Below are 20,740 nucleotides of genomic sequence, written 5' to 3' on the forward strand. Positions count from 1 at the left end.
CTCGGGTGTCAAATTTATTCTGTCCTACCCGTTCAGCCTAAACATTCTATATCAGGTGGAAGGAAGAAAAGGAAGATACAACGAAGTTTCCTTTCTGACTCTGATTAAGTATATGCCAAAGCTAAAATTAACTATACTTGGAGAAGTTAAGCATACATGTATAGGTACAGCTGCTAGCAGCTTCCAGAAGACTATAGTCTGATATAGTCTCCACTCCAGGTCGATGGTTTCAAATTTCTGAAGATAATTCCAGACGACAGATAGAACACCATTCACCCAAGTTGTTATTCCTTTATTAATTTGGTCAATAACTAGATTTGTCAATTGCGTTAACTAGACTCCATCATCATAACACAACAACAAAAAAGATGGACTATTCCATATTTAGTTGCGTCGTGGTCATGAGATATGGGTGTGATGCGTGAAACTAAAACGAGTCTGGTGGGGAGATACAGAGCACAGAGAGGAATATTTGGCTCTTGAGGAGTTGAGGGTACTGAGGTTACTTTCTTCCTTTTGGAATAATAGAATAATGTAGCTAGCTAGAGCTGATCGCCAGGAGAGCTGCTTTCCAACTTATAATTAATTGCAGAAGGCAGACCGACCATATATTTAGATAGGTATGAAGAAGCACATGGCACATAATAATAGAATAATGTAGCTAGCTAGAGCTGATCGCCAGGAGAGCTGCTTTCCAACTTATAATTAATTGCAGAAGGCAGACCGACCATATATTTAGATAGGTATGAAGAAGCACATGGCACATGGCACATGCAACAGAAGCCAGAAGGGTGTCCAACTTTCCACTAATGCCATGGGGATGGGGGTCCCTCTAGGAGTAGGAGATGGTCACATCGACAAGCACCTCCAAAATCAGAGAGCTCCATCTGTTGTAAAAATTCTTTCAGGCCATCCATGATCCATGTAGAAGAAGCTTTGGGACAGTTTTTGCTTTAAAGTGAGTTAATGTTCTCTTTTTCTGAAACCAAAAACGAGGAGGGTTAAAGAATGGTCAACAACTTCTTTATAAAGGAGGCTTGCTTTGTCTCTTTTTCATTGTTCCCTTTTAATAGTCAATCACCCAATACAGTGTAAGCAAGGTTTCTCGCTTTCTCACCAAAGGGAGAAACATGCAAGTACCAAGGAAGCAGGTGGAGAGCTAATGTCTTGAAATTTGCAAAATCGAAGCATGCAACAAATCTGCTGATTAGTCGATCGAATCAACTCGTGAGTCAAGCACTGCATGCATTAAAAAACAAATAATAACTAAATCTAACAAGTACACAAAAAATGTAAGCAGGGATTATATTCCTTTTGTGAATAAAGGGCTACAAATCAGCATGGCACGATTCCAGGCTAAGGATTGGTCCAGATGTTAGCTTGCCGAGTTTCTCAATATAGGCAACCTTTTTCAAAGGAATTCTCATTCTTATTCACGGTTACGTGTATCCAAGACTGTTGTGTGGGTGCAATTCACGGCCAATAGAGAGTGAGTAGGCAATCCCCTTTGATCTTTCTGGGTCGGTTCGACTTATATAGACGACCAAACCTACTTAAAAAAGAATTTTGACTTGGTCAAATTCTCAGTACCATTCAAGGTTGCGTGTGTTACTGTTACAGAAACCACGATTTGGCCCACAGGTTTGCAACCCGTAACCAGCCATGTTTCTGGATCAATTCAACTACTTTTGAACCAAATCCGCAATCAATTATAAAATCATACATATATATCTACTGGTTCATGAAGAACACTAGCAGTCTTGGTACCACACGCCAAAACCCTTTTGAGCACAACAGGACAAGATATAAACAGGTAATTAACATCACTAGCTAACTAAACCCCATCCGTCCAATGCAAAATATAAAAAGAGAAAAAAAAAAAACTGATTTTCATATCTTTACATAGTAAAATAACCAAAATTAATAAGCCTAGTAAAGCGTCATAGTTGTAATTGTAAATGGGACAAGTGATGAGATTTCGGTTAGCCCCAAAAAATGCCAGGCAAAGTCACTGTTGCCTTCAATTTTGGCAAGGCGAATCAAACTCCCCCTCCAAATAACCCCCCAAAGGCCCAAACCAAAGCCAAGAATAAAGATGCCCAAATCCAAATTCTCGATAATTGTGAAGGAAAAAAATTCGATTTACTTGGAAAAAGAAAAAGCTGTGAGCCTTACTGGACGACACTATCCATGTGGGAAATGTAGAGAGATTCTTTCCACCAAAAATAAAGTTGTAAATTCTATTATTATAGTAAGGGATTGCTGGGCCCATTGACATTCTATGATATATTTGTGTTGAAGTAGAATAAATTTAGTTTCGTCACGTGCGCAAAAATCGAACTCTATTTAAAATGTAATGGGTTTGGTCCATACCCAATTGATACGTTTGGCATTGCTCTAAAAAGTGGAAACTGAAAAGTGCTTCTGATTAAGTATTAATTGTATGGATAACAACCACTTGAAAAAGTGGGTTCCAATCGTCCAGACCCAATAAGAGTTGTTGGACTTGGGCTTCAATTTAAAAGTGTGGGGTCTTTTTGTTTTGATATGAAGATAAGACCTGCAAATTAGATGCCTTGGATTAATTATAAGGATCTGCACAAATTATATTTCATTGGATAAAATTATGGAATATTTGGTGGTAAAAGAACTTCCTATTCTACATACTTCAAATCCATTTGTCCATGTCAGCTTATTCCGCTTCCTCCTCGTATTGTTTTTTAATCTTCAGAATTCTGTGTTTTTTAATCTAAAAAAAGTTAAACATTGGGATATTTAAACTCACAAGCAACTAATTCAATTTCCTTTTTATTAGGATTCTGAAAGTGATCACTTCCCCATAGAACATAAGGCATTTTTTAATACCAACCCCGATCCATGCATTTCTAGTATGGATAGGATAATAAAAGGCAATTTCCTCGCTTATTAACATATATACTCCACAAGATGAGCCTAGGCTGCAGATCGGGCCTAAGCTAGAAAAGTTGAGTTTGGCCTATACTTGTGTTGGGTTTGGGCTGAGCTCTCCAGTAACCTAAGCCTGGTCCAAACCATCCCAATTCCACATAAATATATATATCTATATATGTACATTTGTAAATAAAATATGTACATAAATTCAATCAATTTTGTTCTGAATTTGGTCCATAAAACCTAATAAAAAATGATTATATAAAAAGATAATATATATATATTTTAAACCCAACCAACCCAACTCGACCCAGTGCAAAGCCGCAAATCTAAACCCAACTCAAATTATGTTGGATTAGGTTGTGCCAGAGATGATATGGTTCGACTAGGCCTGAGCCCGAGGTTTACACCTTTAGGATTGGGGCTGGGTTGACCTTCATTCCCATCCAACTCATACGAGTTGCACCCCTACACGCACTAATTTTTATATGAACCTATAGATAATGAACAATTAAAAATTGTAATATAAAAACTGGCATTACCTTTTTAAATGCTTTATAATATAATTACGCTTATTCCCTTGATAATTTTGTCTGCATTAACCAAATTAATATTATATCCACCCATTTGTTGGATATTTGCATCCTCAATGATTAATCAATCATCCAGTATATTTTATTTATTTATCTATTTTTAATTGTATGAGTTTGGCAACATTCTGTAGTCATCGAAATGGAATTTTGCTTTCACAATTTAAAAAAGTGGTTTCTCTCTCTCTGTTCAAAAAAATTCTTATGTCAGTCTCAAGTAATACAAACCGTATTAAATGGACTTTTGCTACGTACCAAGTAATACAAACCGATCGACATGGGAGATTACTGGGTATTCGATGGCAATTTGCACGAGAAAAAACCTTCTTTTTTTTTTTTCTGGATTTCTATTAAGATTTCAATGGCTACATTTAACTTAGGCAGAAAATAAAATTTCACTGTCCTTGGACAGTCTGTTTCCAAAGGATCACAGAGAAATATTCCTGCATCAAAAGTCAGAACGTTAGTTCCGTAGTTGGATTGAATTCGAGTTTTCTTTTTTATTTAAAAAAGATAAAAGAAGGGCAAAATACAAAGACAATCATAAAAACATTTTCTATAATTTGATTATAGTAAAAACCTCCCCTCTATTTTTGAAAAATTCAATAAATATCTCCCTTCCGTCAATAATCAACACAAAAAACATCAAAGCGATAATCATTTTTTCTAAAATACCCCTATTTCAGCAATTTCATAATCCGCTCGAACTGTTAATCTTCTTCCTCATTAAGCACAGTGATGGAATGGTGTGCACTCCCCCCTCCAACCTTCCCTCTTCTTTAATTTCCTCTCTCTCTCTATTAATTAATCTTTTCCCTTCCTCCTCATCTCCCATCGTTTGACTTTCTTCTGTCACTGCAAACACCCCCTTGGTTACCGATTTCATCTATTCGAACAATAGTAGTAGCTGAGCTACTGTGACCACCCCATACCACTACTGCAACTATGGTCCCCATTTTTCTCAATCATTCTCTCTCTCTCTCTCTCTCTCTCTCTCTTTTCTTCCCTCAATTCCTTTCATTTGTAACATGAAGCGACTGCCTCTGCTTCTACCAATCAATCCTCTGTCGACTAGGTCTGAATCTCTAGACTCCCTCTTATTCCATTACATTTCCTTTTTTTCATCTTCTCCTCTCTAGCATTTTTTTTCTCTTTTATTTTATTCCCATACCTCTCCACCATGCTTCCTCTTGTAATGAACGAGAAATTAGAGTACAGTCCCCATTGCTGAACGAAATTCCTAGTATCATCGTTGGACAGGTACTGGGAATCGGTAAGCATCGACATCGGATGTGTTAGTGGACTAGACAATTAAGCTGTAAGCACCATTTTCCCATCCCTATGCAATGAAACTTTGGATCGATGACCATTGACGGGTCTGTCTCAGTTGGCCATCCATACAACTGTCTTGTCCATTAAGTTGGTATACCAGATTGAGAAGTTGTATGGTTTGTGCCCATCGGGTAGAATCCACAGATGAACCATTTGTTAGGAGAGATAAGAACGTTTGAAGCAAAATCTTCAACTGATAGAGAGGAACATCTGTTCAAATAACTCCTTGGGGTTGAAAATGCAAAAGAAGAGTAAAAGAAGAAGACACTGAACATAAGAGAAAAAAGGAATTGGGTGTCCCATGTTGGAGAAAAGATAAATTGATCTTATAATTCATTCGAAATATTTTGGAAAACATTGACTTGATGCTTTTACCAAAGAGGACACTCAAATTTTCAACGATAATAACGTAAAGGCCATGAATGAAAGAGAACATAAAGAATAGTCATCAGCTAATCGTCGCTAGAGGCTCATCTCTTTTTCTCTTCAAGGTTCGCTGAATTCATTTTCATTGGAAGCAATCAGTGTTCGGCGGAACCTGTAGTTTGATAGGAAAGTTACTCAATCAAACTTCACCAAAATTGGCTATTACCATCCATTTTTTAAAGCCACATGTGTAGAAGTTCTGGAGGTAGTTCGGACAGTTCGTGACAAAAAACTCTTACGATTGCACATCTTCGCAAGTTTTGGAGGCAGTTCCGATAATTGGTGACAGAAAACTCTTACAATTGCACATCTTCACAAGTTCCAACTAACAGAAATTGTTTAGAGTCGGTGAAGGCCAAGCTGGAGGATGGCGTCCTTGCAATTTCCTTGGCCAAGCGGTCCCTGAACCAGATCAAGGGCCCAGAGTGACCGGAATCGAAGGTGGTGAGGGGGAGCAAGCAAAGCTGAGTGAGGCTAACACAAGTCGTACCAAAATACAAGAAATATATAAACTAATTTAAAAAAAAAAAAAGGTAAAATGGGTATTTAAAAACATTTAATGCATGGATTTAACGTTTTCCGTTTGGATCAGTGAGGGAAGAGAGATTTTTGTTGATTTTTTTATTTTTTTAATTTAAGGGTGGTTTTTGTTAAAGTAAAACTATATAGGAGAGATTTTTTTGTATTTTACCCCAAAAAGAAAAAGAAAGCCAAGTAGAACTAGGTTAAAGAATTTTATCCCTGAATAATGTACACTAGGGGCTGTTTGGCAATGGCTGAATTGAATGATTTATTGTTTAGTAGATTGTTAAGAGTTGGACATTCAGCCACTTCAGCTATTATCAAACGGCAGAAGGCCAAAGTAACCTTTGGTTACAATGGGTTCTCAAATAAAAAAGATAGTAGTCTTTCAAGCTTTGATGAATGAGAGTGGAAAAGTGGGAGTTATTGTGGCAGCCGGTGAGAAATTGTTGGCGGGATATATAGGGAAGATGACGTGACACATGGCAGAGGTATAATACCAATGCAACATGCGGCGACCAGTAGAGATCGATGTCAAAAATATTTGCCAGGTGGACTCCCTTCCCCTAGTATCCATATCTTGCCATGTTCCCTTTCTCCTTCCCCCTCTTTTATTTCTTTTGTTTTATAGATATGGAATTGGCTTGATATTTGTTGGGAATCTTGTCAGATGTTGATTCCATATAAAAAATATATACAACACAATTGACGATTCAGTGGGTGGCCCCGGGAGAATAACGCTTCTACAAGTTTCATCCACAATCTCTTTCTAACTTGGATGCTGATGTGCTGTAGCCTGTAGTAAGAATGTAAGATCATGGCCGGGGCATTGTTTCTTGATCCGACCCACTTGCCCATTTTCTGTTTCCCTTCTCACATTCTCAATTGAATTATTTAGTTGGGTGGTTACTATTACTTGAGCTAACTAACTTTGTTCGAGCAAATCAGTTTATCTTTACTCAGCTTTCCTTCCCGTGTACTTTTTTGATAAAAACACAAACTTCCCATTTATTCATTCCCATCTGCAGAAGAATCAGATGGATACCCTACATATACCGGTTGATCCGACAAGCAGATAAACTAGATAAGGTGGTTTCTCTACCCGACCCCTCTGGCCCTCTCTCTATCTCTATCTCTGCTTCAACAGCTACAGTTTGTTGATGGACCAAAAAAGAGCCAAAGAGGAAAAGGCAGAGGAAAGGAATTGAATGACGGAGGGTTGACTCACCAACTGGGGAAGGAGGGAGGAAGAGGTTGTTATTATCCGTTGGCGTCAACGTGGCTGTAAATGTGTTGGGAATTGGGCGGGAGGTCCACCTGGCGAGAATGCGGACCCACGTGTCGCTTATCCGTTAGGTTTTGTTCGTTGGAGGGGAAGAAGATGGGTTACAGTAGAGAGAGAGAGAGAGAGAGAGAGAGAGAAGAGAATCAGATCAGATACACAAAGGAAATCGTCGGAGAGTGAAATAAAAGAAGAAAATAGCGAGGTGCCTTTAAGTGACAGCACATGAGCGGCACGCCGGGGCCGTCTTTTTTGGGTTATAAATCATCCTTGAGAGACGGTTTTGCCTTCTCGTCAGTGTCTAGTCGTTTGAATCTCACGTATTTTCTCTGTTCACTTCTCATCTTCTTGTTCCTCTGCAAATATTATCCTGCTTCCTTGATTTGGGTTTTCCGGGACCTGAGACCGGTGGTTGTTGGAGATATCAATCAGTGTTCTGAGGTAGTCTTATTTGTTAATTGAGAAAGAGAGCAACAGAGAGGAAAGAAAGAGGTATGGAAGGTAGGAAGCAAGTGGGCTCTTCTTCTTTCCCTTCCGACCTTTTCGGTGTCAAGGACTCCTCTTCCTCTTCGTCGGGAATCTTTGGGTCTGTTTTTCCGTCGACCTCGACGGTATTATTTTCTTCGTCTTATTGTTTTTTTCTGCTTCCCTTTACCTTTGATCTTTTGGGTCTGTTGTTGTCCATCCTTTGACGCATTGGGTTTTGTCATTTGTTTGATATGTTTGTTGGGTTTGAATAATTGATTGGTTTTACAAAAGAATGAAAAGAAGGGCAAGAAGAGATTGTTTTGGATTGAATAACAAGTTCTAACCTGCATGTTGTAATGGATTTGTGTAAAGCTTGTTTTGTAGGCTCTTCTGTAGGACATATTAATCGTTGATTCTGCTAATGTATTTGTTTTTCGTTGGCTTTTGTGCATTTGTGCTGAATTTCTCTTTTCTTTTTGCTTTTCTGATGCCAGGCCATGGGCAGGGATATTTCTCACTCTGAGCTAATTGGGTCATTGAGAAACCAGGACAAGGCTAATCCCATCTGCAACACTAAACAGGGGGTTGCAGGTTTGAACACTCGATTTAACGGATACAATGAACAGCTTAGCTTTAGCCTTTAGGGGATACCAATGGTCTTACAAATTCATTAGACAATCTTGATGGTTGTTCTATATATTTTGCTCATGTCAATAAATCGTAGTTTCAGTTCTGCTTGCATGTTCCAATATATGAACCTTTTCCTTTCTCAACTGGCTGAGGCATAACTTGCAGAGTTTTTGAACATTTTGTCTAGATTCTGTTTTTACAAAGTTTGGCTTACCTCCAAACCTTTATCCTTCCTTGTAATGAATTATTTCAAAATATACTTCATCCTATCAATCACCTCTTCGGGAGTTCAGTGAACTTCCCCACCAATAAGATTGTGAGTTGATCATCCTCAAAGATTGTTGTTTTATTATCCAAACACGTTTTGGTCACTTGAGTTCAGTTCATCCTTTTCGTGTAGATTTATACAAGAGTATCTATTCAATTCATTCCTGGTGTGCTTTTCTAGCCTCATTCTTTGACTTTCAGAGTAAAACTCAAACAAGCAAACCTCTTCTATTGGAGGTGCAACCATGTGATTCTAAGTGACTCTTGTATAAAATATTTTTGTACTCTATCACTTTACTTAAGCCAATAACAAATGATGCTTTATATGAGAATTTCATCCTTTTCACACTATACTCATCTCTGCCATTATTACTGGATTATTTTTCAACTTTTATGTCTTCTCACCTTCAGAAAACCTGAATTTCTGGTGAATGTCTCTCCTGGACTTACATGTGGTCTCTTCTCAGAGAAAAAAGCTCAATACAGCGAAGGGAACAACCATGGCACAGTAGAACCATGCTTTCTCAGCTCGTCTCTTTACTATGGTGGGCAGGATGTTTATTCTCAATCTCCAAACATCCGAAGCTCTGGGTCATACCCTATCGTGAGTACAATTCATAAATATTCTACCATTACATGTTTATGCAAAATTTTTTAAACATGATTGATAGAGGCACGCATGTGTATGAGTCACCAATGATCAACCTGGACCACTTCTTGGATAGTTGAATGGACCAGTAGTCCAAAAGAATCATCACCCACTCATCAATCTAGAGCCAATAATAGAAACCAAACTTTTTAACATTTGGAGAAGGTTCATGAATCAGAACCAATATTCAAAAGATGTGCACCAGTCAAGAGGCTAGCATTCACATTATGATGGGAAGGTGTGGCACAACAGGGGACATTATTCCTATTTATTTTACTGAAGCCTATATGTTAGATGTGATGAAACCTTTTACCAGAAAAGATATTCAGCAGTTCAACCAATATTCCTTTATTCTTGATATGGAGTAGTACCCTCTTTGAATAGGGATTTATACAAGGAATGTTATTCATGCTCCCTAAGAGCGTGTGTATTCCTCTGTTGTTGTTCAACCCAGGATCTAATCTTCTAACATAGGCAAATTCTGTTTTATATCAGTTCAAGAAAGATGGAGGAGAAGATGATCCAAATGGAAGCAGCTTGAACAGTGCCTCTAGGGGAAATTGGTGGCAAGGTATGAAATAATGGCTCGTATTGGAAACGGGAGGAACTTTCTGAGAGAGTTTCACTTTTGGAGTTTAGACAACAGAATGCTAACATCTTGATTTTTCCAACTGCAGGATCACTCTATTATTAAAGCCTTGTCTGCCAGAGTATATTCATTCTCCGTTTATAATTAAGGTATTTAATTTATTAGAATCATTTCTGGTGATTCTATATTGACCCTTTGTCAAAATTAAACGTTTATTTATTCCATTTCTCTGAGGGGTTTCACATCCCAAAGCTCGAGACAAATTAACCATGGTTATTGGTCAAATCACGTTTGTTATTGTCTTCTATTCCATGGCCCTAGTGAGTAAAAAGAAGTTGTAAAATTGGTAAGCTAAATGCCAAGGAATTTGTCTATGGGAAAGAGTGAACTTTTATTTGGTATTTCTGTGAAGAGATTCTTGTGGAATTCATGAAAATGGTAGCCTGAGTGGGTCTGAATTTGCTTGAATCATGTAGTGCTTTATTTTGGTCAATTTGGTGTGGTAAAATGCGTCCTATTTCATTGCCAGATGTCCGACTAACCATTTGCTGATTTTTTTTGTTGCATACTTCCAGGAACTAATGAAGTCTGAGAAGCTGTTTGAGGTCTTCTCTTCGTTAATATAGAAGAACGTGTCATTAATATCTATAGTTGGCCCAGCGTGGGGTAGATTCCTGATGTGTTTGTTTCTGCTTCTCCAAGTGAAAGGTGGAGCGCAGAACCTTTTATAGGTATAATTTTGTTTTATAGTAGGTTTTAGTCGAGAAAGATGTTAAGGAGTGATATGCAACATTTGCTACTGCTTTCTGGCTGCACATCTCTGGAATAGGAATTTAGTCTTCTAACCCAATATTCTCTATGTGGTTAGTCAATGTTGCTTGGCTTTCAGCACCAAGTTGTAGCTATGAATATATATGTTGTGGGCCTGTTTTCTTTTTACATCCAAAGTTGAAAAAAGAGACAATATGATAGTTGCAAATTCGACTGTTAGTCTCCATTGCTATTTATTATGGGATAATGGCTCTTTCCAGTTTCCATGTATAATATGAACCTGACCATGATTGAGAGAGAGAGAGAACTGATTACAATCACACAAACAAGGTTTAAAATATCGATACTTCGGACGATATCGATATTTTTTTTTTTGAAACCGGTTCAGGGGGGCCGGTTTAAGGCTCTTCCACCCCTGAACCAGGTAGAACCCCAACACAGAAGTACTAAGACCACAAGTACCGATCATACTTTCAACCTTGACCACAAGTACTAAGACCAAACAGAGAAAACATACGGATCAAAACCATTTACATACATCCAAGACATCATCCAAAATATGCTGAAAGGCGTAAGGCGTTAGGCGTTAGGCGTTAATCTATCTTAATAAGATGACCCTTAAACTGCCTGTGTTTCAAATTCATCTTAAAATTTACTTCTGCATATCCAAAGACTTGGCCATAAAGCACCTACAGTGAACCATCCGAATGCCAACTGCGTGCCTTCATGGTGTCAACATGTGTGTCATGGGTGGGCTTTGCTTGTATTTTGTAAGGGAGACCGCCAATGGCGTTATTGTAATTATTTAGTATGTTTTTCCATCATTTTGATGTTTTCTATTGTCATTCCCCCAAAAGCTTAGCGTACTCTTTGAGGGGAGGTAGATAGTCGAGTGAGCTCATAAGCGTGTAAAGGTTAAGCACGAGATCCCCTCAACACTGTACTGTATGATTGTGCTTACCTCTGATTAATGCAATACAAATAGCTTTTTGCTAATTCGTGTGCCATCTTGTTGCCTTTGTGTGTGTGTTTGCTTTGTTTCGTAGGCTTATTCGCCCATTTCGAGTGCCGCACGGGGCCCCAACGATTATCCCCGTGACAGTTAGTATCAGAGCAAGTTGGCCAATTGCAGCCGCGGTTGGTTTTCAGCAGATTAGCCCAAAGCCAGTTGAAGCGGTCATTTCGACAAGCAGCATTTTGTGGGGTGCAGTCCCTAGGCACTTCCACCCAGGATCGAGCAAAATTCAGATCAGGCCTGGAAAGAGGCCATTTCAGTGTTCGTATCCCCGTTCCAATGACACTAAAACAGCTTCCCTTGTAGTTGCAGACGCATTGGTTGTTGTCCTCATGCGGGGGTAGACGCGTGAGCCTTGATAGGAATGTGGGTACACTGCCCGAGCATATTGCTTATCAGGCCTAGCTAGAAGCCATTCAATGTTCGCATTCTCATTCCAATGACCCTAAAACAACTTCCCTTGTGGGTGCAGACGCATTGGTTGTTGTCCTCATGCGGGGGCAGACGCGTGGGCCTTGTTAGGAATGTGGTTATGCTAGCTGTTGGAGCATAGCGGCCCTACACCGACAAAGTTTCAGGTGGACATGCTCAGTTTTCAGGTTGAACACTTGCAACAGCAGAAGCTCATCACAAGGCGAGTGCATGTTTGGCAACTCATGGGTAAAAGTTGCTACACTCGCGTTTGAAGCAGTCAGATCTCCTTGAGGCAGCAGCAGTGGGGCCCCCTCGGAGCGAACATGTTGTCCGAGCCAGCAAGGTGAAGCGTAGTTTCGAGGGTCGTGAGAGCATAAGCCATGTCTAGGTTTGAGTAACCCGCACAGTGCGAAGTGAAGTCCGTAGGCCAGCATGGTGAAAGGGTACACCCAGCATCCATCGCCAACAGCAGGAGTAGACCTATCAACATGTTCGGTAGCATCACTGAAAAGCTACCAAGAAGACGGTTGAGCCTTGAGGTAAGATGATACATGGGGCGGACCTCCGTGAAGCACCACACACATTTCTTCGAGGGCCCTCCTTTCACAAATCAACGACATAGCCATTGCACGGTTTGAGTAACCTCAACATTGGAGAGGTGAAGTCCAGGTAGGCCGGCATGGTGAAATGGTTCCGTCCCCATAAAATGGACACCAATATAGGCAAGACCCGGGTTGGCCAGGCGAGCCCTGGAACTGGCTGAAGAGTGGATGGCACGAGACTCAAACGCCCATTCACGGACGGAGTCATTGTCGAGGACGACAATGAATTGAGTGGGGGAGCCTGTGACGGTCTGACACAGGCTTAGCCTTGCCTATGATTGGCAGGCTTACGTTAGGGACATGCCCGTCATTTTCGCCTGTAAGATTTTTGGGAGAACCGGTGTCATCTTCAGGCAGACCACCAAAAGCTTAACGTACTCTTTGACGAGGGGTGGTCGACCTCCTTGGGTGCCTAACCTTGGCACTCTTAGACCATCATCCCCTTGCGGGGCGGCCCTGGTTAACGGTTAGCATGGCTACCAGGGTTCCTCATGGGCGCACACTTGCTCATGGGGACAGTGTTGGACCGGCACTGCACTGCCGATACTCAAGGGAGGCTTGGCATGCGGGCTTGGCTCAAGTACGTCCCTTCACAACTCCAGTCCCTTGCCCAAGCTGAGTGAGCTACCCCGTTGCCCTTGGCGCACGGGTGTGTTCCGTCCCAAGCAGTTGCCTATCATCATGGCACACAGGTGCCTGTCATCATCGGCTTACAGGAGACCCATCACATCGGTGCCAAGTCACCTCATCGGCGCATGGTCGCCTTCCATTATGGTTGTCCCCCTTTAGCACGTAAGCGGCGCCTCCCATGGACCGGTCTGAGCCAGGAGAGTGCCCCGGCCATTGGAATTGAGGTCATGATCCAGTGCTACTGACTTTGGTGGAGCCATCCCATCGGGCAACTCCTAGCCTCTATGCGTTACAAAGGCTTATTCTGGCCTGCCCCAGCCAGGACATCGCACGGGTTCTTCCACTGTAGAACTACCCCCGTGACATGATGGAGAGGCCACCTATTTGACGCAATAAAGTCGCAACAAAATATCGATATGCTCAATACTGCATTTTGTGCCTTTTTTTAAATTTTTTTTGCAGCCGGTTCAGGGGGGCTGGTTTAGGGCTCCTCCACCCCCTGAATCAGTCAGACCCCGATACACTCATTGTAGAGATATATCGGAGGGGTCCCGAAATGATACATATCGGCCAATACAGGCCGATACGATACTATGAACCTTGGGAAAAACTACTGCAAAAGCATCATATAACTAAATGGCAATTACCTTCATACATGTAACCTAGAGGTTGCAACTAGGGAGAAATGGTAAAAGAAACCTTGATTTGGCCCAAGAACTCTTGGCAGTCTCAGAAGGCATAACAGTGCAGACACAACTTGGGTTCGTGCCCATGTTATTCACTTGAAGGCAGCACTTGTCACTTTCCTCTTTCCTCTTTGTTGTCAGACTTCAGCATGCTCATCTTGTGCTGCTAACGTACAAGGAGCCAATTTCCAAGCCTCCCTTTCAGCTGAATATTCCCACACTCACCAGTCCCATCAACCTCTGCAAGGTCCAAATACCTGTAACTAAAAGAAATCCCTAAAAAGGATGATCTACTTTACTTGAACCTTCAATTTTTTCCTCAACAACTGTGGTGAGAAAATCCTCCTCCATCCAGTTACATTTGTATTATTGCCCGCACCAACTCCTGAAATGGGTTAAGGATGATCTGGCTAGTTCCAACTCCCAACACTATGGAAGTGGGCACCTGCTATGATCTTCTCAATCCTCCCTTATTTTCTTATCATTAGGTAAGCTGTATGCAAAGAGCCTTCATAAGCAGCACCCGTCCTGTAGCCACAATCAAGTTAAAGCCTCTGTCTAGCCACCTGACTCTTCTTCTCCAAAGTTCCACTTCCATCTAACCATATTTTACAGTGAAACTACATTAAGTGAAAATGTGCAGTCCATCTCTGAACCAACAAAACACCCTATAATTCTTACGAACGTCCTATCCAACACTGGCTTACCAAAATGCATTGTTTCTAGCAAGTACTAAAGGTATAAATCCAACTTGAGCCTGAAGAGTTGGGTTATGCATTGCACAATCTTGCCGTGCCCGTTGTTTCTTTTCCATTGGCCCAAAGACTAGGAACCCAAGGTCTTTGTATCTACCACCCCAATTTTCCACTTTAAAAAATTCTTGGATGTTCTCTGTCCGTAAATCTCCCAGTCATCTCCAAAACCAGAACTCCATATTCAGGAACGCCAGTCATCTATCTAAATTTTCTCACTTCTCATGTCTTGGCTTGAACTCGTTCATCCGGTATCATGTAATTCCTCTTCAGAAGACCACCAGCATGACTGTAGGTGCGACCAGGAAATAACTGCAAAGTGGATATGTCTGGAGTTCTTCATGAGTGCAAACAAACTCCTGAATGATGCCAGAATGTATGGTCTCATTCTCATAGACAAACCCAATGCCAAGAAACAGCAATTCTTTTAACAAGAATCACAAAAGGTTAGTTAGAATTGTTGCTTAGGAGTACACAAGGTAACGAGCAGCTGTTGGTTTGGGTGGGTAAAAATGTATTTTGGTCTTTCGGTATCTAGGGAACAAGAGGTGATGAGTGTGTGGAGTTCATGGCCTCTTTTGACAAGACCAGGGTGGAGAGTTAATGAATGTCATTCAAGTCATCTGGCAAGATTCCTATGTGTCCACTTCTTGAAGTTTGAGTAGCTTCTGAGGTGGTTATAAGAAGGATAGGAAAATAGAAGAGAAGAATGGGTAGGCTTTGGTTTTGCAGCATGATGGGCTTTGAGGAATTGCAGGGGCCTAAGCAATGAGACCAAAAGAGAAATGAAAACGAACAGAGGAAGGAGATGATAAAGAGGAAGTAGCAAAAAGAATTGAAAACAAAGATGACAAATTTATTGCTTGCCATCTCCTGATAGGGAATGAGTGAGGCCAGAACTCAGAACACAGAGCTATTTAAAACTTGAATGCTGTATCTCAAAACTATAAACTTGAATGACTGATGGCCATCTCCACCCCAAATTGCCAATTTTGCAGCGAAAGGTCTTAGCAAATCAAGTAATATTTAGTATCATAAATTCGTCCAACAACCAAAAGGAGAGAAAAATAAAAATAAAATAGAAAAAACTATCCTTTCCTCTTTCTGCAAAAAATCCGGAACTTTCTTTACGAATAAAAATCCCTGTAGTTCTGAAATAAACTCATTGACTGATATTCAATCTTATAAAGATGGGATGAACATAAATTGCTATCTCATTACAATTTCATCAATTCATGCATCAGAAAATTTCGACAGGAAGTATGTTTTTTTTTCCAATTTCTTTTTCGCGTTTAAGATGAAAAATAAATCTTTTTTATTCCTTGCCCTTTTCTCATCAGTGTGATGCTCATACAGTATACAAGTAGCCTATCTATCAAGAACTTAAAGACGAAAACCAAGAAAGGGAAAGTGGAAAGTTAGCGAGTAAAAGCGTACAAGACGGTGAAGACATAAATGAGAAGTGCAGCGGGGACAAAGATGAGAAGAGGAACAATGGCCCCATAGCTGTAGAATCTCCCACAAGAGAAAGTCCCAAGCTTGATCTGAACAACGTTCACCAACGCCATCATCAGGCACCCACACCCGCAGAGCGACCCAACTGCTGAAACCATGATTCCGACTCGTAACGCCGACTTGTTAACGCGCGCCATCATGCCATCGTGCACATCGGAGTTCTTTGCAATCCTGATGGCCTGTTTGAGCCCCAGAGCGATGAGGCTGGAGAATAGGAAGGAGCTGAAGGAGTAGACATGGAAGGCAATGAGGTCTTCAGCAACTTTTGGGCTAGGAAAGCAATTGGGATCGTCGATGAGACTATTGTTGGGGTCGGTGGGGTTCCAAGCCAGGCCGATGAAGACTGCTAAGGTGAAAAGAGAGTTAACGTTAACGATACCGTCGAGGGCCATTATGTGGATGCTCGTTCCGAACCTCCGGAGACGCTGGCCGTCCATTTCAAACCGCCAGTAAAAGATCTGACTGGAAAAACTAAATGAATATGGATTTTCAGAAGGGAACAGCCGAACCGAACGGAGAATGAAGAGGCGGAAGGAATTAAAGGTTATCTTGAGTTGCTTGTGTGGGAGGGGAAAGAGCAAAGGAGTATTGGAGCAAGCATGTGGAGCAACAGCAGTTTGGCTTGCGCAGGTCCCTTTTCCTTCCGCTCGGGCACGACTCGTTAATTCATTCAATCTGCTTGTCTTTTTTGTGAGAAAAAAATTAAAAAATTAAAACATAAAAACTTCCCTGAAGTTTCAGACAATTATAAAAATCTCCTCTCTAGTTTCCTTTTAACAAATACTTTCTTTCAACTTTTGAAAAAATCGATAGAAACCTTCCTTCCGTCACTAACCCATATGATTGAATCTCTAATTTGGTTTTCGTGCGCTTCAACAAATTCGTGATTTTATTGTATGTCTTTGGAATCGCGACACTTAGTGGCTAAATGTTTTGTACTTGATTTATTTAGAAAATCGAAAAAATATAATAATGAATTCATTTATTAACACTTAAATGCTATTAATCACTATATTAACAAAATAGTAAATAAATGTCTATATATTGAAGAAAACGCTAAAATGAAACTTTCTCCGTGCATACATAAACCAAAGCCTACTTTTACAAATCCCTATATATATAGATTCACATAATGGGAGAAATGCTGATGTGACACTTTATTTAATAAACACCTATGATTCCAAACACTCTAATTGTCTTTGTTTTTTTATTTGGTGAAGTATAACTCTAGTTGGTCCTTGATTTCTTATTGGTTAGCTACTAGTTACTTAATTTACAAGCCACCAATGGTGTTAGTAACATCTTCAAAAGGAAAAAGAAAATGTTAACGTATTATAGCGTAGAAGGGGAATTGATTTCTTGTCGCCTTGATTATTTTTTCATGCGGTATTGGTGAGATTACTCGCATCTATTTGGAAGTGCAATCCTCATAGCAAGAAAAACGAAAAAAAAAAAAAAAAACTCTGCTAAAAAATTGCTTGAAGGGGGAAAATAAATATTACAAACAATGAAGAACAGTTGCCAGTAAAGAACAGTGGTTGGTGAAGAACAGTTTCCAGAAAATGTGAAATATTCTTAGAATGATGGTGCCAGTGCAAGTGCTTAGTAGTATTAGGGTTTAAGCTCTATTCTTTAATTTTGAAAAAAGACTCATAAAATCGCAAGAGTATTGTTAATCGAATGAGAACATTTTTAGAATTTTAATATATTTTCAATGATTCTCTAACGATTAATTAATGGTAATTCTACAATTTTATACGTTTTCCATCAATGGAAGGGAGGTTTCTGTGATTTTTTCAAAATTTCAAGGGAGATATTGTTATGATTGTTAGAAACTTGAGTGGAAGTTTTTGTAATTTACCCAAAAAGAAAATGGAGGGTAATTACTTTCGCCGTTTCGTTATGTTCTTTTATTCTTATTCGAGTAATTCTAGTGAACAAAGAATTTGTATAACTGTTGAAAGTTGGCCCTGCATCCGGATTTCCTCTAAGAATCCTCCTAGCACCCACCTCATTTTTATGGTCTAAAAGCATTTTGTAGTCTATTGGGTTTCGTTAAGTGGCGTTGCCGTAAGTTTTGTAGTATGATTTTAATATGGCATTTAATGTCCTTTTTGAGAAGGGATGGGCGAGGAGTGCTGCATATTCTTAGCACTCGATCCCAATTCCCAACACAATACATCCTTCATGGGCGGTCCTAGTTTATCGTATCCTCACATGGAAAATATCTCAACTTTTGCATAGTATTATGTAAGGGGAGATGTTTTCAATTCACGGGGGTAATGTATTGTGGATAGATGTGGATAGGAGATCTAGAGTCGGTTATATCACGACTAAGTTTCTCTTGGATATAAATTTGTTCATGGAGATAATATATAGATCGTATCATGCATGAGAAGTGATGGAGGGTGATTTGACCCGACCTCGTCATAAGAGGATACGTGGACGTGACTCAACATAAGCGACAACTCAACACGACAAGTCCGACTAAGATCCAGCATGGCAGTTCGGCTACGAGATGACACTCCAATTACCCCGAGTAAAGGTTCTTCCAAGTCGGGAATATCCCGAGCTGAAGGCACTTCGGCTTGAGCTCAGGAGCCTCCTAAGTTAGAATAAATTTAGTCATGCCCAAACCTAAGTAGGCCACCTCGGGAAGAAGCACCTCGATACGGCACCTGCAACTCGACACAGGGTAGTTTGGTACAAGGCAGCTCGGCGTATCACAGGAAGATCTCCTATCTGACAACCGTACTTGCCAAACCTGGAGACCTGCACCCACGTCTCTCGCCAGGTGGCGTCATGCTTGCCAGCCCTGAGAGGTGTCCCTTGTCTGGCAAGGCCATACTCTGCAACGGTTACCTGCGCCCACCAGCTCAGTCCTGGCAAATAACGGCTGCAACAGAGAATCATAGGCGGTTATGCCAGATCTGTCAGGACACCGCTATTTAAGAGCTCTAACCCCCAAAGAGCAAGGGTATTGCAACTTGCGTGATCTGCACTCTAACTCTCTCATTTTTACTCTGCAACTCTCTCTTCTTGCTACTAACTTAAGCATCGGAGTGTTCCCACCGGGCAAGTCCCCTGGGATCCTTCACCTTCTTCTCCTCCTCAGGTATCTCGTCCGACGCCAGCTAGGAGCGAAGCCCCTTCCAGCTAGGAGTGACCAGGTCGCGTATCATCAATTGGCACCGTCTGTGGAAAATGCTTCGAAAAGCCTTCTTCCACCAAACTTTGCAACTTCAGTTTCCATGGCTTCCTCCAGCAGCGTTGGACGTAGCGCAGAAATGAGTGCTGTCGGGGAGCAACTTCAGGTCCCAGCAATATGTATTGGACAGTTCACCACCCCCCTCTCTGCAGATGGAGTTCCTACTCTGAATGTGCCTCAAATAATAGAACCTGTGAACGCTCCACTCCCCTCCACAGTAGGAGCAACTTTCGTCGAACCCTCCATTGTTCCTTCGGCGACCGGCCAAAACCAGCTTGAAGACCTGGTGCACTGCATGCGAGCTATGCAGGCCCAAATGCAACAATTTCAACAGTTTTAGCTGTATCAGCAACAAGTGTTGCACCAAGTCTATCAGCATCAGTATCAACAGCAATTTCCACCACTGCCCCAGAACCAGCAACAAGTTCCTCCTCGACACCCCACTACGCAGTAGGCCAAGCCTCGCCGCCGCAGCGAGCAACCCCCCCGCCGAGCAGAGACCTCCCAAACTCAGAACCCTCTTGGGAGTCAGGTCTCATCTCGCGAGAGGGAAAGACAAGTTACTCCCCCCACCTCGCAGCATGTAATCAGGTCAGGGGACTCTCAGTTGTCCAGGCCCGCATCACCTCGGCCTTCGCAGTTCAAGATCACGCTCGTCGAGAACCAGTTCGAAGTCCTGGCTGCGGATTATAGATAGGGCCCTTCAGTCCACAGCCATCGGCAACAGTCCGAGCCCCTTCCCGAGCTTACCATGCCCGATAACACAAAGGCCAACAGAACTAATGCAGAGCCAACGAAGAAGCAGCGGAGACGTCACCAAGCTTGCCGAGCTACAACCCAGCACCTGCCTGAACTCCCCAAAGAAGAGGCGAGCTTGGGAGCAATGAAGACCACCCCGCTCATCTCTGTACCATCTCCTTTATCTCCTAAGCTCCTGGTCATCCCAATGCCGAAAGACTTCAAGGTACCTCCCCTAGACAAATACATTGGAACATTCAACCCAAATGATCATGTAGATGCTTTTCAGTCACGGATGCATTTAGTAGGGGCAAATGAGTCATGCATGTGTGTAGCCTTCTCCACCACCTTCAAGGGAGTAACTTGCATGTGGTACAAGAACCTCACGCCCGGGTCAATCAAAAGTTGGGTGCAGTTCGTGCAGGTTTTCACCTCCCACTTTGTCTCCAGCAAGAGATGCCCAAGGACACAAGAAAACCTCCTCAACATAGTCCAGAGGGAAGGGGAGTCCATCCGCAGCTACATCAAAAGATTCAACGATGCATGTCTGCAGATACCTGACTTGGACCCCACGGTGAGGCACACAGCAGTCAAGAGAGGCATAACGCACAAGGAGTTCAAGTGGCATGTGGTTGTCAACAGACCTAAGGATGTAACTGAATTCCTTAAGCTTGCGGACCGGTTCATCAGAATGGTGGAGGAGATGAACCAGAAAAATAAGAACCCGCCTGAAAAGAGGAAAAG

The 20,740-nt window shown here is 41.4% G+C and overlaps 2 protein-coding genes across 5 annotated transcripts; one reads left to right on the top strand and one right to left on the bottom strand.

The window, feature by feature from the left end:
* Positions 1-6,703: 6,703 nt before the first annotated feature.
* On the top strand, positions 6,704-16,825 carry LOC148870689 (uncharacterized). Of its 4 annotated transcripts, XR_016107557.1 has the most exons (8): positions 6,940-7,673; positions 8,025-8,121; positions 8,895-9,031; positions 9,572-9,647; positions 9,754-9,814; positions 10,241-10,396; positions 11,483-11,817; positions 11,924-13,520. XR_016107557.1 is itself a non-coding variant. In XM_088971386.1 (6 exons), exons 1-5 carry the CDS (start codon positions 7,557-7,559, stop codon positions 9,768-9,770), a joined length of 444 nt encoding a protein of 147 aa, XP_088827512.1. In that variant the 5' UTR covers positions 6,704-7,556; the 3' UTR covers positions 9,771-9,814; positions 10,241-10,644. The 4 variants fall into 4 exon arrangements, 2 of the variants coding, with proteins under 2 accessions (XP_088827512.1, XP_088827513.1); XR_016107556.1 differs by lacking the exons at positions 11,483-11,817; positions 11,924-13,520 and adding an exon at positions 15,892-16,825; XM_088971386.1 differs by lacking the exons at positions 11,483-11,817; positions 11,924-13,520 and having other exon boundaries at positions 6,704-7,673; positions 10,241-10,644.
* MEE60 (maternal effect embryo arrest 60) lies at positions 15,685-16,487 on the bottom strand. The gene has a single exon (XM_088971385.1). It carries the CDS (start codon positions 16,485-16,487, stop codon positions 15,954-15,956), a length of 534 nt encoding a protein of 177 aa, XP_088827511.1. The 3' UTR covers positions 15,685-15,953.
* Positions 16,826-20,740: the final 3,915 nt, after the last annotated feature.

This window comes from Nelumbo lutea, chromosome 2 (genome assembly GCF_056320005.1).
Source record: "Nelumbo lutea isolate HS-2025 chromosome 2, American lotus-T2T, whole genome shotgun sequence".
NCBI classification, from domain to species: Eukaryota; Viridiplantae; Streptophyta; class Magnoliopsida; order Proteales; family Nelumbonaceae; genus Nelumbo; species Nelumbo lutea.